The sequence below is a fragment of the Perca fluviatilis genome, chromosome 21 (genome assembly GCF_010015445.1).
Source record: "Perca fluviatilis chromosome 21, GENO_Pfluv_1.0, whole genome shotgun sequence".
Taxonomy (NCBI): Eukaryota; Metazoa; Chordata; class Actinopteri; order Perciformes; family Percidae; genus Perca; species Perca fluviatilis.
In genome coordinates, this window is record NC_053132.1 from 30525536 (window position 1) to 30543986 (window position 18451).

Consider the following 18451-nt stretch of genomic DNA (forward strand, 5'->3'; position numbering starts at 1 on the left):
CATTAATTCTTTAGTAAATAACACACCTTTATGTCACTGTCTTTTTCAGTTGCTGGATGGCATGGGAACCAAGCTTGGGAGGTTTCTATGCCCCCATGGGTCTTCTGGTCTTAGTCATGTCTGTGTACTTCTTGTGCACTTACATCCAACTTAAACGCCACCCAGAGAAGAAGTATGAGCTGCGAGTTCTGAGTGAGGAGCAGCAGCAGTTATCATTTAGTGAGTCAAACCATCACTGCCACACCGACACCGGGGGAGTTTCAGGGCCTAGTGGAGACTGTCCGCCATTTGCAACAGGCGTGTCGGTGCTGGCCAATGAGCACTCATTTAAATCTCAGCTCCGAGCCACAGCCTTCACCCTCTTTCTGTACCTGTCTACCTGGGCTTTAGGAGCATTGGCGGTATCAATGGGGCATTTCCTGGATATGATATTCAGCTGCCTGTATGGGGCTTTTTGTGTCACTTTGGGACTCTTCCTTCTCATCCAGCACTGTGCCAAACGTGATGATGTATGGCACCGCTGGTGGGCCTGTTGCCCATCCAAGTCCAAGTCAGAGGACGGGAATGGGGACGGACAGAGCCAGAGGCAGGAGCTCCATCAGCCACACTGCCACCTGAGCTCCCCATGTTCAGGCAAGCATCCTCTACTCTCTCCTCACCTCGTGCAGAGTTCTTACCACAAAATGACACCACATTCCCAGAGCCCCGCACCCAATCACACAGGTCCATGCTGTGTGGCCGTGATGAGTCCTGTTACCGCCAACCCCATCTCACCTCTCGCTGAACCAGCGCCCTCCCCTCGTCCACAGTCGCTTTCTGACGAGCTCCCTCGTCCTGCTCTGCCTCTACAGAGCTGCCTTAATGACAGAACAAAGTCACGCTCCTTCAACCGCCCACGTCCATGCCTCCAGGACTACCGTTCTCACATGGCTTCCGTCAGTATGGATGGGAGTGTGCACAGCTCCCACCTGGACAGCCCTCGTGCAGCGCACCACCTTGAAGGCTCCCCACTGGTTTCCATTAGCCCACAGCCAGACCTCCAGCTCCCCTGCCCCAGCCCTCACTTGGATAAGCAGCTGGCTTCCTGCCACAGCTTGCAACACCAGAACTCCTGCCACAGCGTACAAGACTCAATGACGTCCTGTCACAGCCACGCACACAGCATGCATGACAGCATTTCTTCCTGTCACAGCCTCCTCCTGCCTGCTCATGGGGTCCACACCTGCCAGTGGCACATGTACAGCTCAGCAGATCACTCTTCCACTACAAGCTGCTGTGAGAAACCTGATCCCTTTACCTTGCAATTTCAGCAAGATCCCGACACGTCCAGCTGCATGTCAAAGACAACAGATAAAGAAAAGGATAAACTCGGCGTAGAGGCGGAGCAGAAAGGTTTCCCAAGAAATACTCTGCCTCGGCAGCACGGCACTTTCAGCCGGCGAGGTACCATCGGCCGGAACATGAGCCTGCAAGAAGACAGCCTGTTTGGTTCAGACGCCCCAGGAAACATACGGACTGGCCCTTGGAAGAATGAAACCACCGTATAGTTTCCTCATACTTGTACCTGTACTTGCCAGACCTTCCAGCAACCCTGTAATCCAATTACTCCGTAAGTGTTTGGGTCTCAATGCCTTCAGCTTTGCCCTTAAACCACAGGTTGAATTTTCAGTGAGTTCTTGTATCGTGATGATATCTCAGAACCCTTTATGACAAAGTTATCTTAAAGTGGGTTACTTATCAGTTTTTATAAAGAGAGGTTCAATTATTGTTGAATTATTATTCTGCTCCATGCTGTTTAAAGTTGCAATCAGTATTGTGTGGCTCCGTAGGGGTGCACTGGCTCAGTAGTTTGCGAGGTCACAGCAAGAAGGCCCTGAGTTCGAACTCCATCAGTTCCAGTTGGAGCCTATTTGTGTGGAGTTTGAATGTTCTCCCTATGTTTGTGTCAGTTGTTCCCCATCCCTCCTACAGTCCACAGCCATGCAGGTCAGCTGCAACCTAAAGGGTCTACACAGATTTAAAACTATGGACCTGATCCCAAACAGACCAGGGCAAAACATACCTAAACTCAGTGGGCTAAAATGACTTGTCTAAAATAAGAGACCTGATCCAGAAGGGACTCGAGGACAGTCAGACCCGATCTTAATAGACCCAAAGATTGCATTGTCCCCTTAAAGTTAAACTGGCTTATAAATACTATGTTGACCAGCAGTCATTACCAAGCAAGCTGTGACCAAGCAGCTGTTCTGTAACATCAGCTATATTTACATTTAAAATGAATGATCTCAGGGGGAAATGTGAAGGCCATGACGCACCAAGGCAACCTTGAACCGAGATGGACCGGCTGTTTAGCTGATGACCGACGCTGAATCGGCCCAAAAAAGGCCGACGAAGGCTGGTGCGTGGTGACACAGACTAGGGCAACGGTCACTCACTGTCGGCCGTCGGCAATACAGCCAATCCATGTGATTGAAAAAGGTAGTGAGGAAAGCAAACAAATGCCGTGAGGGCGCACGCACAAGGCTCTTCTAATTTTTCATTTCATCTGATCAATCCAAAAATGCTGTTCGAATGTTCGTTTTAAACAGACACATAGGTTCGAACAATTGGAATAACTATTTTTGCACATTATGTCCATAATATGGCAAACGTACAACGAGATATACATAACTACTTGTGTAGTTATTTATTTCAACAATAACATGTCTTTTAAAGGGAAACTATGCAGTTTTTTTAACCTTAATTTACCTTAACTGAACAGCTTCGGAGTCATTGGAATGGTTATATGACTTTTTTCGAGTTGAATGGTGGTCATCTCCCTACCCCCTAGGGCCTGTGAGCAGAAAAACCTCCCTTGCAACTTTGGGCCGGGGAGCCGCGGGCCTCAGCGTCAGAAAGTATCGCGTGATATCAGGTCTCCTGATGTAATTAATTGCTTTTCGTTGCTTTTTAAGAACCGGCTGGTAGCACCGGAGTTTTTCACACTATTGTCATGGCTGAGCCGGCAAAAGAGAAGCAGAAATCTAGGAAAGCAAAAAGCGAAGAAATTGTCAAAACTGCATAGCGCCCCTTTAAAAGATCTCTAAATACCTACATATTACAAAATAGACTATATAGATCTCCCTCTTTCTGCACCATCTGCAACAAAAACAATTAGCCCTCGAGCAAGCAATTTATCTTACAAGCCACCCGACCAGCCTCTAAATTAGTCAAATGTAACAACTTAATGTTTCATTCACACACTCTTGTCACATCATAGGAAAGCACATGACTATTGCCAGATATCAATTTTGTCCAGCTAATCTAATTGTACCATGAGCTGCAAACGTGTATTTAAACTCTATTGTCACATGCAATTGTACCATAGACTGTAAAGATTGTGGACGTAGCAGCAGTGACCTCACCCGTTGGTTTGTGGACTGCCGTTTTGAAGCCTCGAGTTTGGCCGTTGCCATCTTGGCGACGGCCAAACTCGGACGTGATGATTCTTGAAGAGAGGGTGGAGCAGGATTTGACACGGCAAAGCCAGTGTTGTTTATGGTTGCAATGGCGCAGCGCTAAGCTAAATGCTAAAGATGGAAAGTTGATTTTTTCAACTCTTCTGAAGGGAGTCATCCAGTGGAGATTTACTGACGGGTAAACTACACGTACGGCTGTACGGCAAATCCGAACTTTCCGATCGGCAAACTTTCCCTTAAGTTACCAGCTAACACTATCGGTAGCTAGCTAGCTTGGTTGGCAGAACAAGATATTTTTAGGCGACGAAAATGTTCCAATTAACTTTGATGAAATGAAAACACACAGTGAGAGGCTCAAAGTTTAAAATGAAAACACGGACGACAACCAAAAACAAGTTCACTGCTATTTTAATGTCCACAGGGCATTGCTAAGCCTCTGTCCTGATTGACAGGTCCTGAAGTATCCCCTGCTTTATCATCTATTTTAAAAATGGTTCCATAATTTATTTATTTATTTTCATATTTTATTTATGAAAACGTTTACTGAGGTAATAAATCAAGTGAGAAGTAGGGTCACGTCCTCATAGACTTGTATAGAAACAGATTTCTTTTTGAAGTCAGTGCAGTAGTTCCTCACTCAAGGACACAATGACATGCGGACATGTGATTAAAGAACTGCCTTTATACTTGTAAAACACGCAAAATGTTGGCGAAACAACTCTAAACTATATTATCAATGTAGCTGCTGAAGAACAGGCACTTGGTCTCTGGTTGTCTTACGTAGCCTACATTGAACGACCGAGCCGTGACCCAACGCAGCCAGATGCCATGTACATTCTGCTTAAAACTTAGTGACCTCAGTGTTTTACAGTTTCCACTCATAGGCCCTACTTTAACAATGTATTTATAATTTGTTTATCGTTCATTAAAAACAAAAGCAAAATATACTAATATTCTTTACAGATCTCAAACACTCATCCATCCAACAAGTGGAAGAATCTAAAGCTCCTGTGTTCACTGAGGTTTTGGAGAAACTACTGTGCCGAGTGCATTATGAATTGTTTAAGGGGTTGAAATCTCAGCAGCCATTGAGAAAGATTGACTGGAATTGATCATCAACATCTGCAAACCTCTGTTGATATACAATATCATTCAAAGAAGCAGTAAAATATCCCTGATTGCACCTTTAAATACTTGGATTGATCGTTTCAAAAATATCTATATTTGTCAATGCTATTATGTTTCTACTGGCATTGCTAGACACTATCATTTTAAATGTGAGTGGTTACACATGTGAAAACACTTTTGAATCAGTGTGAGCATGTGTGTTTTTATGTGTGCAACAGTGCATGAGTAGGTACATACAAATGTGGTGTGTTTTTGTGTTATATGTATTCATTATTATAGATTCACCCTTGAGGAATTTTACATTTATGAGTATCTTGATGAAGATTAATTTATAAAGCCTTTGAAGATTTTCTATGCGGGACACTTTATGTATGCTGCCAAAAAGAGTCACATAGACTCTTGTCTGACAAATATTGCACTAGTATGTACAGTACTATAGTAACTCACCTGGTGAGAGGATTATTCCAAAACAACTGCAGTGTGCTTCAAAGCACAAACTTTGTATCGTGCCAAAATGATGTGCCAGCTTTCACTGTGATGAGAAACTACACAACTCGTCAACGAGTTTTGAGAGATCATATAGTTTGTAGCATCATACAAACTTGAACTCAGGTTTTAAAATATCATCAGCAACTTTTTCAAGGCGTTCCAGAAACGTTCATGTTTTCTCCAGAGAGGTGTTTCGTAACGCAGGACTGCAGTTGAGCCAGGCTTACTCCGGTACAAATCATTATTTTCTGCTTCATAAAACCAGTTTGATTAAGTCTGACCTAAGTTACTATGGAAACCTAGCCCTCCAGACCAGCCTAGTTCGGGTAAGGCTAGTTTTCAGGCTGCCCCAGTGTTACAGTTGATTAGTCAGACTAAAACCATCTTCTGCAGAAATACACTTATTTGCTCTCTGTCATCAAGCAAGATGATGTATGTATGTGTATGTGGCCTCCTGGCTGTAGAGACCAGGAGGCCATTAGCCCAGCTTAGCATAAAGTTCCAACATGCGACTTCCCCTAAAGGTCTGTATATGAATTTCAGTCAGGAACACTCTCGTCATAGATTGAACCATTTATTATTATAACAAATGGAAATACAGTTATGCTTGGCGCTGATGGCTCGGCTCTTGGTAATGCTCCCTGGACCAGCCAAGCAGCATTGCTAAGCTGAGACAGGGAGCGTCATGCAGAAATCAAAACCCCCATCGGTATAAAATAGTGAGCCAAAAGAGAGACAATGAAAAGCATTTTTTTAACTTTGGAGTAACGTTAGGACTCTGAAATAGGAACATGGAAGCTGGGGGGGTGGAGGCAAAGCTTTGCCCGCCGCAGCAGTGAGTGTGGAAGCGTCAGTGTAGCAGGGTTCAGTGAGGAGGGGGTCATATTTAAAAGGACTGCCTTGATGTGAGAATGGCTGTGATTGGTGTGTGACTAGTCTTGCTTTGCCAGACTTTCCTCCACAGCACTGCGGAGGTTTGTGTCCCATTTTTTTCGAGCACATTAATTATACTTTGTAGAGAAATTAAAAGCACGTGAAGAAAAATATAATTTTCACAAACAAATCTATTCTGTGCTATTATCCACATTATGCGCAAAATAAAAACCTCTGTTGCTCACTTTTACTCATTTGCCAGGTTACACGGTGCACTCTCACAGCAGACACGCATTTATCTTGGAATGCTCAAATTTAATTATGTTTTGTGATATCTGCAAATATAATTTCAATTGCAAAGTATTTTTTCGTAATGCCACAGAGTGAGACGCAGTTCCAGAAAGAGCTGCTGAGTTACATTCATTTTGTCAAGCTTAAAGGTGCTGTAGGTAGGATTGTGAAGATCCAGGACTTAGCCAAAATATTTGAACATCGACAACTTCTCAGTCCCTCCCCCCTTTCTGCTAAAGCCCAAAACAGTCTCCTAAGCCCCTCCCCCCACAAGGGAGAATGAATGCTTGTGCATGAGCAGTGATTGACATGCAGTTAGACCCTGATTGGTGCATCTGAACAGGGAGCGGTGGATTTTTGCAAATCTCACTACAGGGGGGATACGCATTAAAATGCAGCAGGCCTGCGGCGACAAGTTGAGACCGAGTCAACTTCTGGAAAACGCAACGCAACGTCACGCTAACCGGAGATCAGACTTGTCGTGTGGTTTGAGCTCTGGTTAGAGGCGGTGTGAGAGTCCCGTACAGGAAACAGGAAACATCACTGCCTCTATAGCTGCCACAAGAACAGTTTAAAACACTATGTGGGTTTGTGTAATAGCTGAATGTTTCCTGCAACAACAAAGCACTCGCTATGTCTCGCTCGTCTCTTTTCTTTCTCTCTCTCCTGTGCGGTCGTAAACATCGTAATCTGTAAACGATCTGATCCCCCCCCCACCACCACCCCCGCCGTCACCAGATGGCTTTTTTGGTCTGAATGCCCTGTAAGCCCTGCTTTTCTGAGCCTTCTTTATGAAACACCTCTGCTTCATGGTATTTAGCGGCACAAGTGGAACAATTGAAAGTGCAAGTCTTGTGAATTTCACTCATCCTAACATTTTATTCTACTTTTAGGCCATAATCAGGCCTTCATACTGGAACTAGTGTTGATAAAAAAAAAGGGATGAGTCATATCACTCTGTTATCTATTGTAGGTTAAACACAGATGTTCACTTATATGTCAGCATATCCCAGTGTGATGTAGGCGTATAGGTGTGGGGATCAGGACACTAACCCTCAGCCTGACGGTGAGGACTGTGTACGTGTGATGTGACGTGTCCCAGTGTTGCGACAGCTTGAAGCATCTTCCCAGGCCCGAGGCGGGGGATCACCTGTTAGTGGGGGAACTGACACTGAAGGATGCTGTCCAAACATGGAACCATTTCAATCTGGCATTTTGTTTTTTAGTTCTCACTTCTATCGTGGATTTTGTAAACTGTGTAAAGAAACCAAGTGACACCTTGTAAGACAAAGGGAGTACCAACATGAGCACTGTGTGTTGTCTGCACTACAAATAAACATTTACTGTGATACACTGCATGAGTCATATTGCGTATATACTGGATCTGATGAGTTGTATCTCCCAGGAGACGTTGCCCTGTTAAGGTGTAAATAGAGTCATAATGTTTTTTATTTAATGAAGAGTAGCGATAGTCTTAGTCATATACATAACACATTTACGTTTTTTAATTGATTTTTACTATCAAAGTATAGGCCTACCACAACCTTCAGTTCTACTATGTGAATAGCAACGGTAATATTGAAAATACACTTTTGTTTTCACTCCCATTTTGTTTATTACTTTTTCTATGTACAGTCTTTTCTCTGAAATTGTGTGTAAACATTAAATTGAATATAAATATATTCCTGAATACGTTCAGATATTACTGATTTGGTGTAGCATTTTGCTATTGATTTTATTATTCACAATTTATTACGATTAAACACTAACCCTAAATAGTTAGGAAAGATTCTCAGAGGGAGCAGGTTGGACCATTCATTGTTATTTGATTTCATTATTATTGTTAATAAATTCGTAAGATACCGTTGGTTAATTAATTTTGCAATATAATTCATAATAATGCATACTTTATTAATCCCGCAAGGGGAAATTACAATTGTTGTTATTATTATTATACATATTACACACAGGCCTGAACACATGCTCAATATCTCAAAATACCGACGTGAGAGGACGCTGGCGCTGGTTATTCGCCGCTTCTCCGTCTGCTATTCATCTGCTATTCGTCTGCTATTCTCTTGTGTTTGTGTTCGCTGTACCCCCTACCTCTGGACAGCCTCTGTACCTCTGGACAGTCTCTCTGCTGGTTCCCGAAGCCGCCTGGGGCTCCTTGACCGGACTCTTGCCTCGTCGGTTAGCCGCTAGCTAGCTGCCCCCGTTCACCAAACGCGTGGCGGCAAATCCTAGCTGCTTCCCGGGCTAACCCGATTGCTGACCTCCTCCTCATAGGCAACCTCCACCAGATGCCGAGCCGCGAACCAAATAGACATTCCTCTCCTTCGGTCATGCTGTGGATCATTTTGGCAATCACCTCATTCATCCATCTCCACCTCCACCTCTGTGCTCCTAGCCCACGGCTAACCACTATCACGGAGCTCTCCGTCCCTCCGCCGGCATCATGATCAAATATTCAATTCTGCAACTGGTCCAATTCGTCAACTACTCCATTCCATCCTGCATCCCAGTCATCAAACAGCTCGGACTTCTACGTCGGCGCCGTTACATCCACAGAAGCTCTCGCGCCGAAGTTTGTTTTCTTCCACCACGGACAATCCATTCCATCCATCTGGTCACCTGCACGCTCTGTTGCACCTGTCCCACGTCATCTGAATGCTTCACCCACTGGTTCACATAGGGCTGGAACGCATCATCAGGGCTACACAGAAAACCCGGACCGGACTACAGTGCTTTCCCCACTTCACATACACTCAATCATACTCTCCAATCATTTGCTAATCGGCTCACTGTCCCCCCTCAACTGCAATACCCCCACACCCCAACGACCACACGCACTCCTAACCGGGACAACCTCAGATCTCTCCAGCCTGCCCCCATCCCACCACCCTCTTCACCATGCCAACTTTGCCCTCCTCAACACCCGATGCGCCTCAACAATAAAGCCCCTGCCCTCCATGAACTAATCCTCGACAACACTCTTGACTTCCTTCTGCTCACCGAAACCTGGCAACAACCCAACGACTTCTTCTCCCTCAACCAAGCATCCCCCTGGCTACAACCACATCTGCAAAACCCCGCTCCCACCTGCGGGAGGTGGCCTCGCCGTCAATTTTCAATCAGAACTTCCGGATCACAGAACTCACCCTCCCCTCAGTATCATCGTTTGAATATCTTGCCTTCAAAACTCTTTCCCTCCATGACAGTCATCCTCATTTACCGGCCACCTAAACCAAATCCCTCCTTCCTCTCTGATTTTACTGAACTCCTCACACTAGCCTCATCTCTCTCCACGTCTGCTGCTACTCGGTGACTTAAACATCCACATGGACTCCCCCACCTGCAAGCTCTCATCAGAATTCAACATTTTACTGGATAACTTCTCTCTCAACCAACATGTCACATTCCCCACCCATGAAAAGGTCACATCCTCGACCTGGTCTGCTCCACCAACCAACCAGTGCTCGACCTCCATCCATGCCTCTTTTCCCCTCTCTGATCACAAACTGATATGGTTCACCATCCCTTCTCCAACCCCAGCCGCCTCCTCAGAGAAATCACCTTTCCGCAACCTCAAATCTATCAATCCCCACCATCTCTCTGACCTGCTCTCCACCACTCTCCACCTGGACTCAACCCTCACCTCACCCGATGACCTCACAGACCACCTTAACTCCACCTTGTCTACCTCCCTCAACACCCTGGCCCCCTCAAAACAAAACTTCGTCACTTTTAACACCTCTTCACCCTGGTACACACCTGCACTCCGGAAAATGAAACAAACTGGCCGCCAACTTGAACGTCTGACAAAGAAATCATCCCTCACAGTCCATCATGAAGCCTATAAATCCCATCTCATCGCCTACAAAGATGCCCCTCATTGCTGCCAAATCTGCCTTCCTCTCCACCATCCTCACCCGACCCCGGCCAAAACCCCAGAACCCTCTTTCTCCACATTGAACAACCTCATCAAGCCTCGGACCAACAGCCTCCTTACCTCTAACCCGGATCTCTGCAACTCATTCCTCCACTTTTTCACTGACAAAATCAATCTCACTTAACATAATCCCTGTGCCCTATCCGACCTTCCAGGATCTACTCCAGCACCTACCTTGGACCCTCCTCTCTCCATCCCTCCAGACCTCCCGACCCTCCTCCACATCCTCCCTCTCCCAGTTTGACCCAGTCATCCTCCTGAAATCTCCAAACTCATCAGCTCTTCCAAACCCACTACCTGCTCCCTTGACCCTTCCCTACTCCACTTCTGAAGTCCTGCCTCCCGGTCCCATACCCCTACCTCACTAACCTCTTCCAACTCCTCACTGTCCCTTGGAACTGTCCCCTCTGCTTTCAAAACTGCCGCTGTCACCCCAATCCTTAAAAACCTGGTCTGGATCCCTCCTCTCTCAACAACTACCGCCCAATATCCAACCTCCCCTTTCTGTCTAAAACCCTGGAACGCAAGTCGCCTCTCACAACTACAAACCCATCTTCTTGCCAATAACCTATTCGAACTTCTCCAATCTGTTTTCGCCCCTACACAGCACAGAAACCGCGCTCTCCTCAAAGTCCTCAACGACCTCCTTCACCTTTGCTGACACCACCGTTCCCTCAACATCCTCATCCTCCTCGACCTGAGTGCAGCCTCGATGCGACTGTAGCGCATAACATCCTGCTCACCAGACTCAAAGACCTCGTGTTTTGGTACTGCACTCAGCTGGCGCCCACTCCTACCTTTCCAACAGATCCCATTTCATCTCTCTCCACAACCACACCTCTGCCACAGCCACAGTCATCTCGTGTTCCTTCAAGGTTTCCCCCCCGTGCTCGGCCCCTATTTCCCCCCTCGCTTCATCATCTACACATCCTCCTCCCTCTTTGGTCAGATACTCCCCCACTTCAACCTGGACTTCCACTGCTGTGACTGCGACACCCAGATCTACCTCAGCAACAAATCCCCCACAATCCCTCCCTACCCACATCAACTCCTGTCTGTCAGCTATTAAAACCTGGATGCAACACAACTTCCTCAAACACAGCGACAAAACAGAATTCCTTCTGATCGGCTCCAAATCCACACTCAGCAAAACCAATAACCCCACTCTCACCATCGACGGCACCATTGTCTCCCCATCTCCCCAGGCCCGCAACCTTGGCGTTATCTTTGATTCCACCTCTCTCCCTTGGCCCTCACATCCGTCAAGTCATTAAAACCTCCTTCTTTCACCTCCGCCAACATCACCAAAATCAGACCCTCTCTCACACCCCCGCTGCTGAAAGACTCATTCACGCCTTCATCTCCTCCCGACTGGACTACTGCAACTCACTTCTCCTCGGCATCAGCTCTACCAACATCAACCGACTCCAACTGGTCCAGAACTCAGCCCGCCTCCTTACTACCTGCTCCAAATCCTGGCACCACATCACTCCAGTCCTAAAACAACTCCACTGGCTTCCCATTTCCCACCGGATCACCTACAAAATCCTTGTCCTCACCTATAAAGCCCTCCACCATCCGGCCCCCTCATACCTCACTGACCTCTTCTCCCTTACCAACCCTCACGGTCCCTCAGATCCACCTCAGCCGGTCTCCTCTCCATCCAAAAGTCCAAGCCTGCGCTTTGTTTTGGGGACAGAGCCTTCTCCAGAGCAGCTCCCGGGCTCGAAACCCTCCCCCAAAGATCCGCACCTCTGAGTCCCTCACCATCTTCCAGTCCCGCCTCAAGACCCATCTCTTCACCTCAGCCTACCCATAGTCCACCTGCCCCCTCCCTTTTTCATCTGTATCTTGTTTTGTTCTACTTGTTTTGTTTGCTCGTTTTGTTTTGTTATGTTTTTATAATCTACCCTGCCCTGTAAAGCGACTTTGAGTCCATGAAAAGCGCTATATAAATTCAATTTATTATTATTATTATTACCTATACATGCACTAATGGAGCTACCAGTCCACTACCATACTTTGGTCCGTATGGGGACTTGGACCCTCCGGTTCCCAACCCAACTCCATGCTGACTGAGTTACTGCCACCCCCTGGTTTGGTAATTCTTCTGAGACAAAAATATGTAGTTTGCCGGTATTCAATCCGAATGTTTGAAGTTTAATGCTAAGCCTCACAAGGTGAGGTCAGGTGGAGAGGTGCATTGTTGCAAATAACTTTGAAGATAAATAACTACATATGAGTAAAACCAAAATCATATTTTTGAATTAAAAATTCACAATATCTACATATATATAGTTAATAGTGAAAGGGTGTTCAATACGATGTACTGTGTAATAATGAGCCATAAACTCTGTTAGAAACCTCACATAGCTTATAAGACAAACATGTCCATACTTCATGTAACTTTGTACCAAGCAAAGTGCATATTGAAATATGGGGCGCTTTAAATGTTATTTACATAATTATTTGACCTTATTTCAGTTACTGTGTGGAGGTCTGGGCCAACACATACGCAACTGATATACAGTAAATCAAGTGTGCACAGTGTTCAAGGGAACAGAGTATGTATCATGTAATAAAACTATAATAAGTCCATACATACAGCTTCACCTTCTGAGAATATAGTTCCCAGTTAGTATACGGTTAGAAGATGGCTGTGTGTCATGTGACCTTGTTATTTGTACATGCTGTGACTCTACAAATCACAACATGTACAGTTGGCATTATTTTGTCACTTATTGGGAGCAGTAGGCTAGATGGAGCCGGTTACCTCCAGGATCTGTGCTAAGCTAGGCTAGATGGAGCCGGTTACCTCCAGGATCTGTGCTAAGCTAGGCTAGCGGTGGGTGCGTCAGACGGAGATGAGAAGGGTATGTATGGACTTATCTAACTCAGGGGGATACGGTGAATAAGACAAAGTCCCAATAAGTCGGCGTGTTTCTTTAATTATGTATAGACCCAAAAAAATGATTATAGAATTAAAATTGAGGTTTGTTTGTATTAAGATCATGCTCACAAAATATGGTTCTCTGTGGATCATGATCACAAAAGGAAGTGTATTTCAGTGTATGGAGTCCAACTGAAGAATACTTTTTTAGGCAATGTTAAACTATTATCATTCAGTTCAAGGAAATTGGATCAAATAATTATACATGAATTTAATTAGTAATTCTTATAATTAGTCTGTGGTCATTGATTGTGTAACGTGCGTGCACGTCTTCTGTCAAAGGGCTTATAATTATGTTTCTGATTAGACTTGATTGATTTTTGAGTTTTGAGAGGGCATTTTCTAAGCCTTTTGGCTTCCTTCCTCCACTGCATATCCACTGTTGCTCTATTATTGCAGATTGAGCTCATGAAGTGGCGTATGTATGACACGCCAATTCGTATGCCATTTTTGGCGTATTATCAAGACGCATACTCGCTTTTTAGCGTGTTTATCAAGGCCGTTTGGCCTCCATTGACTTGATTGCGTGTCAATTTACGCCGTAGCGAGTAGTGTGAAAGGGCGAAAATCCGCATAGGGAGGTTGGTCGGGTGGATGGGTCAAACAACACAGGACCTTCACCCAGGAGACCGGGGATTGTGTCCCACGTGTCACGTTTCCTAAACCCAACCGTCGCTTTCTTCTTTTCCTAAACCCAACCCGTCCGTTGTATACGCTGCTCAAAATGCGTGTATGTTTATGTGATAACACGCAGAGTGGCGTGTATGTTTACGTCCGCTGTATACAGCGTAGACATACACGCGGATAGCACAAAATGCGTACAGATAACACGACACTTGGCTTAAGAAAGTGGGCATGTATGTTTACGCGAAGTCATGATGTCATATTGATTATTGTATGTTTTCTACCATGATGTTTTCATTGTGAGAACAAATATAGACTAAAAGCCTAAAGGCAGACACCGAAAGAAGGAGGAGGAATGAAACACCAACTCACGAAAGTTGGCATGTTGCTGATGGCAAGAAAGTCCGTCAGTTGAGACACTGATAAACACTGATTAACCTTCATCCCTCAAACGTTCTAGTTTAGTTTCTGTCTGTGTGTAACATAAATCACTTGAAACCAATGTTGGGCTGTGGGCCGTCAGTGGACACCAGACTGAACGCCACCACTTAGCTCAAATAAAGTGACAACAAGTCCGACTCAGCAAGGTTCAAGGCATCCTTCTAATGGCCTTGGGCTGGGTAGTATTGTTTTAAAATGATGATACCGTTACCAATATAGTACTTAATTTGATACCTTTTTGAAAGGTAGCATCTCTGCCCACCAGTGGTGTAAAAAGTAATCGGATCCTTTACATCAGTAAGTACTAATACCACACTGTAAAAAAATACCCTGTTACAAGTAAAAGTCCTGCATTGAAAATGTTACTTAAATAAAAGTATGTCAGTATCATCAGGAAAATGTACTTAGAGTATTAAGAGTAAAAGTAATAAATGTAGAACTCTCCTCCCATTTTAGAAAGTGTAAAGGATCCAAACAGTTGTGTGTTTAATGGTCTAATCATGTCAGCTGGACTTATATTGACGTTATATTGTCAGCTAGTTTCATTTAGAATAAAACATCAGATTTTAAAAACTACATGTTACTGGTAGCTAAATCTGTCAGATGAATGTAGTGGAGTAAAAAGTACAATATTTCTCTGTAGAATGTAGCGGAGTAGAAGTAGAAAGTGGCATGAATAGAAAAGACTCAAGTAAAGTACAATTATCTCAAATTTGTACTTAAGTACAGTACTTGAGTAAATGTACTTAGTTACATTCCACAACTGCTGCCCACTGAACTGCCAACCACAGACTGTATGGGATGTGGCTGCTACAGTAGTGGGCCAATCAATCGTCGCATTAAAAATACGCTTGTGGGGACGTACCCTTGCAAGCAAAACCATACAAATCGTTAGGGCTGCTCCCTGTTAGTCGATTAGTCGACTAATCGGTGGTTTTGGTCTTAGTCAACTTAGATTTCTTTAGTCGATTAGTCATGTTTGATGCTTTTTTCATGCTGAATGACTTATTTCCAAGAAAATTACGAGCACATCTCTGGTAAACACAAGAATTAAAGTGGTTCTTTTGCATGACTTTGCGGAGAAACTCAGATTTACAGATCTGTCGATTAAATCAACTAATCGATTAGTCGATACATTTGAATGAGTGTTAGTCGACTAAGAATTTCTTCAATCGAGCACAGCCCTACAAATCGTCTTTTTTTTCTAGATCTAGGTACAAAATGGATCAAATGCTGGAAGTATTTGACTGGAGAAGTTTGGATAGCCTACTGTACTTGGCAGTGTTGTGACCAAGTCATCTTGCTCAAGTCCCAAGTAAGTCTCAAGTCATTTGGTCCAAGTCTCAAGCAAGTCTTGAGTTATTTGTTTTGGGGCAAGTCAAGTCAAGTCACAGGTTATGTCAAGTCACTTTTTTTTTTTACATCCAAAATAAAGCTGATGTTTATTATAATTTTTTAATGTTACATTTTGCCATAGCAAGGAGTTTTACTGATAGCCAGCATCCAATCACATACCGAGTCGTCCCATCATGATTCACAGTTTGCACTGCTGCCGCTGCATAGCACACTTAATAGTTAGACAGAAACGTGACAACATTAAAATATATTAAATTAAATTGTTTTATATTTAACAGCTTACATTCAAACTTATGAATACACATAAGTCATCCGAGTCATCATGCCTCAAGTCAAGTCTCAAGTCATTAACTTGCAAGTCCAAGTCAAGTCTCAAATCATTTATTTTTTATCAAGTCGCAAGCCATCAAAATGGTGACTCGAGTCCACATCTCTGCTACTTGGTACTGGATGTTTTCGGTACCCATACCCGGCCCTACATGGCATTCGACTCATATGTTATGATGACCTGTAAGTAACTAGTATCACTGCCAGGTTTAATGCTGATTCATTCCCCTAGACCCAACAACACATATTTTCTCTATATCTCTGCTATCTATGCCATGACTAGCCTGACAAGCCAGAGCCACATCCAGATGTTGGGTCTGGGAACTCACCATTGGCAGAGCTCAATCCGAGGGGTGGGATAAACGGTTGTCTTTCAAATTCCCTCTGCAAGCAATAGGATAGCGCTACAACCAGGCAGAGCAACGAAGAAGGTAGCGGAGCTAGTTCATAGATTAAACTTTTGCCGTATCCGGTCGGCAAAACTCTGAACACATCTTCCTTTTTTAAGAATGACTTCAGTGCCGTTCTTTGTTCTTTTCTCAAAGAAAATCTTAACTCCAAGTCGTGGCTAAAGCCGTTTTGAAAGACCGCTGTTCACCAGCAGCAGCAGCCATCTTCTTTGTTTCCAAGTAGCATGGAATTCACGCGGAACCACCGCAACTCTGCCGTCATTATGTTAAGCCCCGCCCACCGACTCTATACAGGATGTGATTGGCCTGACTAGAGTGTGGTTTTTCCAGCTCGCAAACCAACGGAGAGTTGCTAGACTGACCCTGGCTGCAAATTAAATTTGCTGCCGCTAGGGGGCGTCTAGATTTCTAAGCTATGCCATGACAATAATGTCTACAAGACAAAACACCCCATTTTATTTGTTCTTTATTGATAACTAACATATGGGTGACATGAGTAGTCTTAATGAGCTTGTTCTACACACAACAGCCAGCGTTGTATCCATGACTCAGTCACAGTCACCCAGTGACTACATGACATAATGTGACTGAACATTTAGAAGAGACTTAACGTTTCATATTTACAGGGGCGGGGCTAGAAGGGGGGCACGGGGTGGCACCAGCCCCCCTTGAAATATAATTTGCCCCCCCACAATCCATGGGATCAGAGTACTGTCACTTGGCTGCCTGTTCTGCCAATCACTAATCACTGCGTCATCATTTCATTGTGACGCCGGGTGTCCTGAACGCCATTTTTAAATAGTTTAGCCAGCGGTGTTTTTTTTTGCTGCCTTCAGCTTCTTTAGAAACAAATTCCGAGAATCAAAAACAACACACCTTCGACGTTCTGTGTGTGTGTGTGGCGTTAGGTCACGGCAGTTTCCTGCTGCGTCGCTATGACGACCAGCCACGCTCGCCTCACGCATGAAGCAGTACTAAAGCTGCAATGCAAAAAGGAGGACAGGGAGCCGCGGTCGAGCCGAGCCGAGTAGAGCTGGTACTAGCAGTGGGTAAGCGCCATTAAAGGTCCCATGACATGGTGCTCTTTGGATGCTTTTATATAGACCTTAGTGGTCCCCTAATACTGTATCTGAAGTCTCTTTTATATAGGCCTTAGTGGTCCCCTAATACTGTATCTGAAGTCTCTTTTATATAGACCTTAGTGGTCCCCTAATACTGTATCTGAAGTCTCTTTTATATAGACCTTAGTGGTCCCCTAATACTGTATCTGAAGTCTCTTTTATATAGACCTTAGTGGTCCCCTAATGCTGTATCTGAAGTCTCTTTTATATAGACCTTAGTGGTCCCCTAATACTGTATCTGAAGTCTCTTTTATATAGACCTTAGTGGTCCCCTAATACTGTATCTGAAGTCTCTTTTATATAGGCCTTAGTGGTCCCCTAATACTGTATCTGAAGTCTCTTTTATATAGGCCTTAGTGGTCCCTAATACTGTATCTGAAGTCTCTTTTATATAGGCCTTAGTGGTCCCCTAATACTGTATCTGAAGTCTCTTTTATATAGACCTTAGTGGTCCCCTAATACTGTATCTGAAGTCTCTTTCCCGAAATTCAGCCTTGGTGTAGAATTCCAGCCACTAGAGCCAGTCCCACAATGAGCTTTCCTTAGGATGTGCCATTTCTGTGTCTGTAGCTATTGAGGAGGAGAGAGGGCGGGGCAAGGTGGAGGGTGGGGGTGTGGCCTTGACCAACTGCCACTTTTCTCGTTTGAAAGCCATGATGTCTCTCTCTCATGGGTTGGCCAAATTCTCTGGGCGGGCAAAGCAGAGAAAGGGGAGGTAACCTTGCTCCTTATGACCTCATAAGGAGAAGATTCCAGATCGGCCCATCTGAGCTTTCATTTTCTCAAAGGCAGAGCAGGATACCCAGGGCTCGGTTTACACCTATCACCATTTCTAGCCACTGGGGGACCATAGGCAGGCTGGGGGAACGCATATTAATGTTAAAAAACCTCATAAAGTGAAATTTTCATGCCATGGGACCTTTAATGTTTCCATGCTGACTATCCAGGGTGGTGATGGTGCACTGGATATGACACATGCCTTTGGTGTGAGAAAGCCGAGTTCAATTCTAACTGTGATACATCAATGTCAC

General features: G+C 44.6%; 1 protein-coding gene across 2 annotated transcripts in view; it reads left to right on the forward strand.

Moving 5' to 3' along the window:
- Positions 1-3843, forward strand: part of adgra1a (adhesion G protein-coupled receptor A1a) — a 32151-nt gene extending 28308 nt beyond the window's left edge. For both annotated transcript variants that reach the window (XM_039788930.1, XM_039788931.1), the window contains exon 7: positions 50-3843. In XM_039788930.1, coding sequence (XP_039644864.1) covers positions 50-1547 — 1498 coding nt within the window. In that variant the 3' untranslated portion in view covers positions 1548-3843. The remainder of the gene's footprint in view (positions 1-49) is intronic.
- The last annotated feature ends 14608 nt before the right edge of the window (positions 3844-18451 follow it).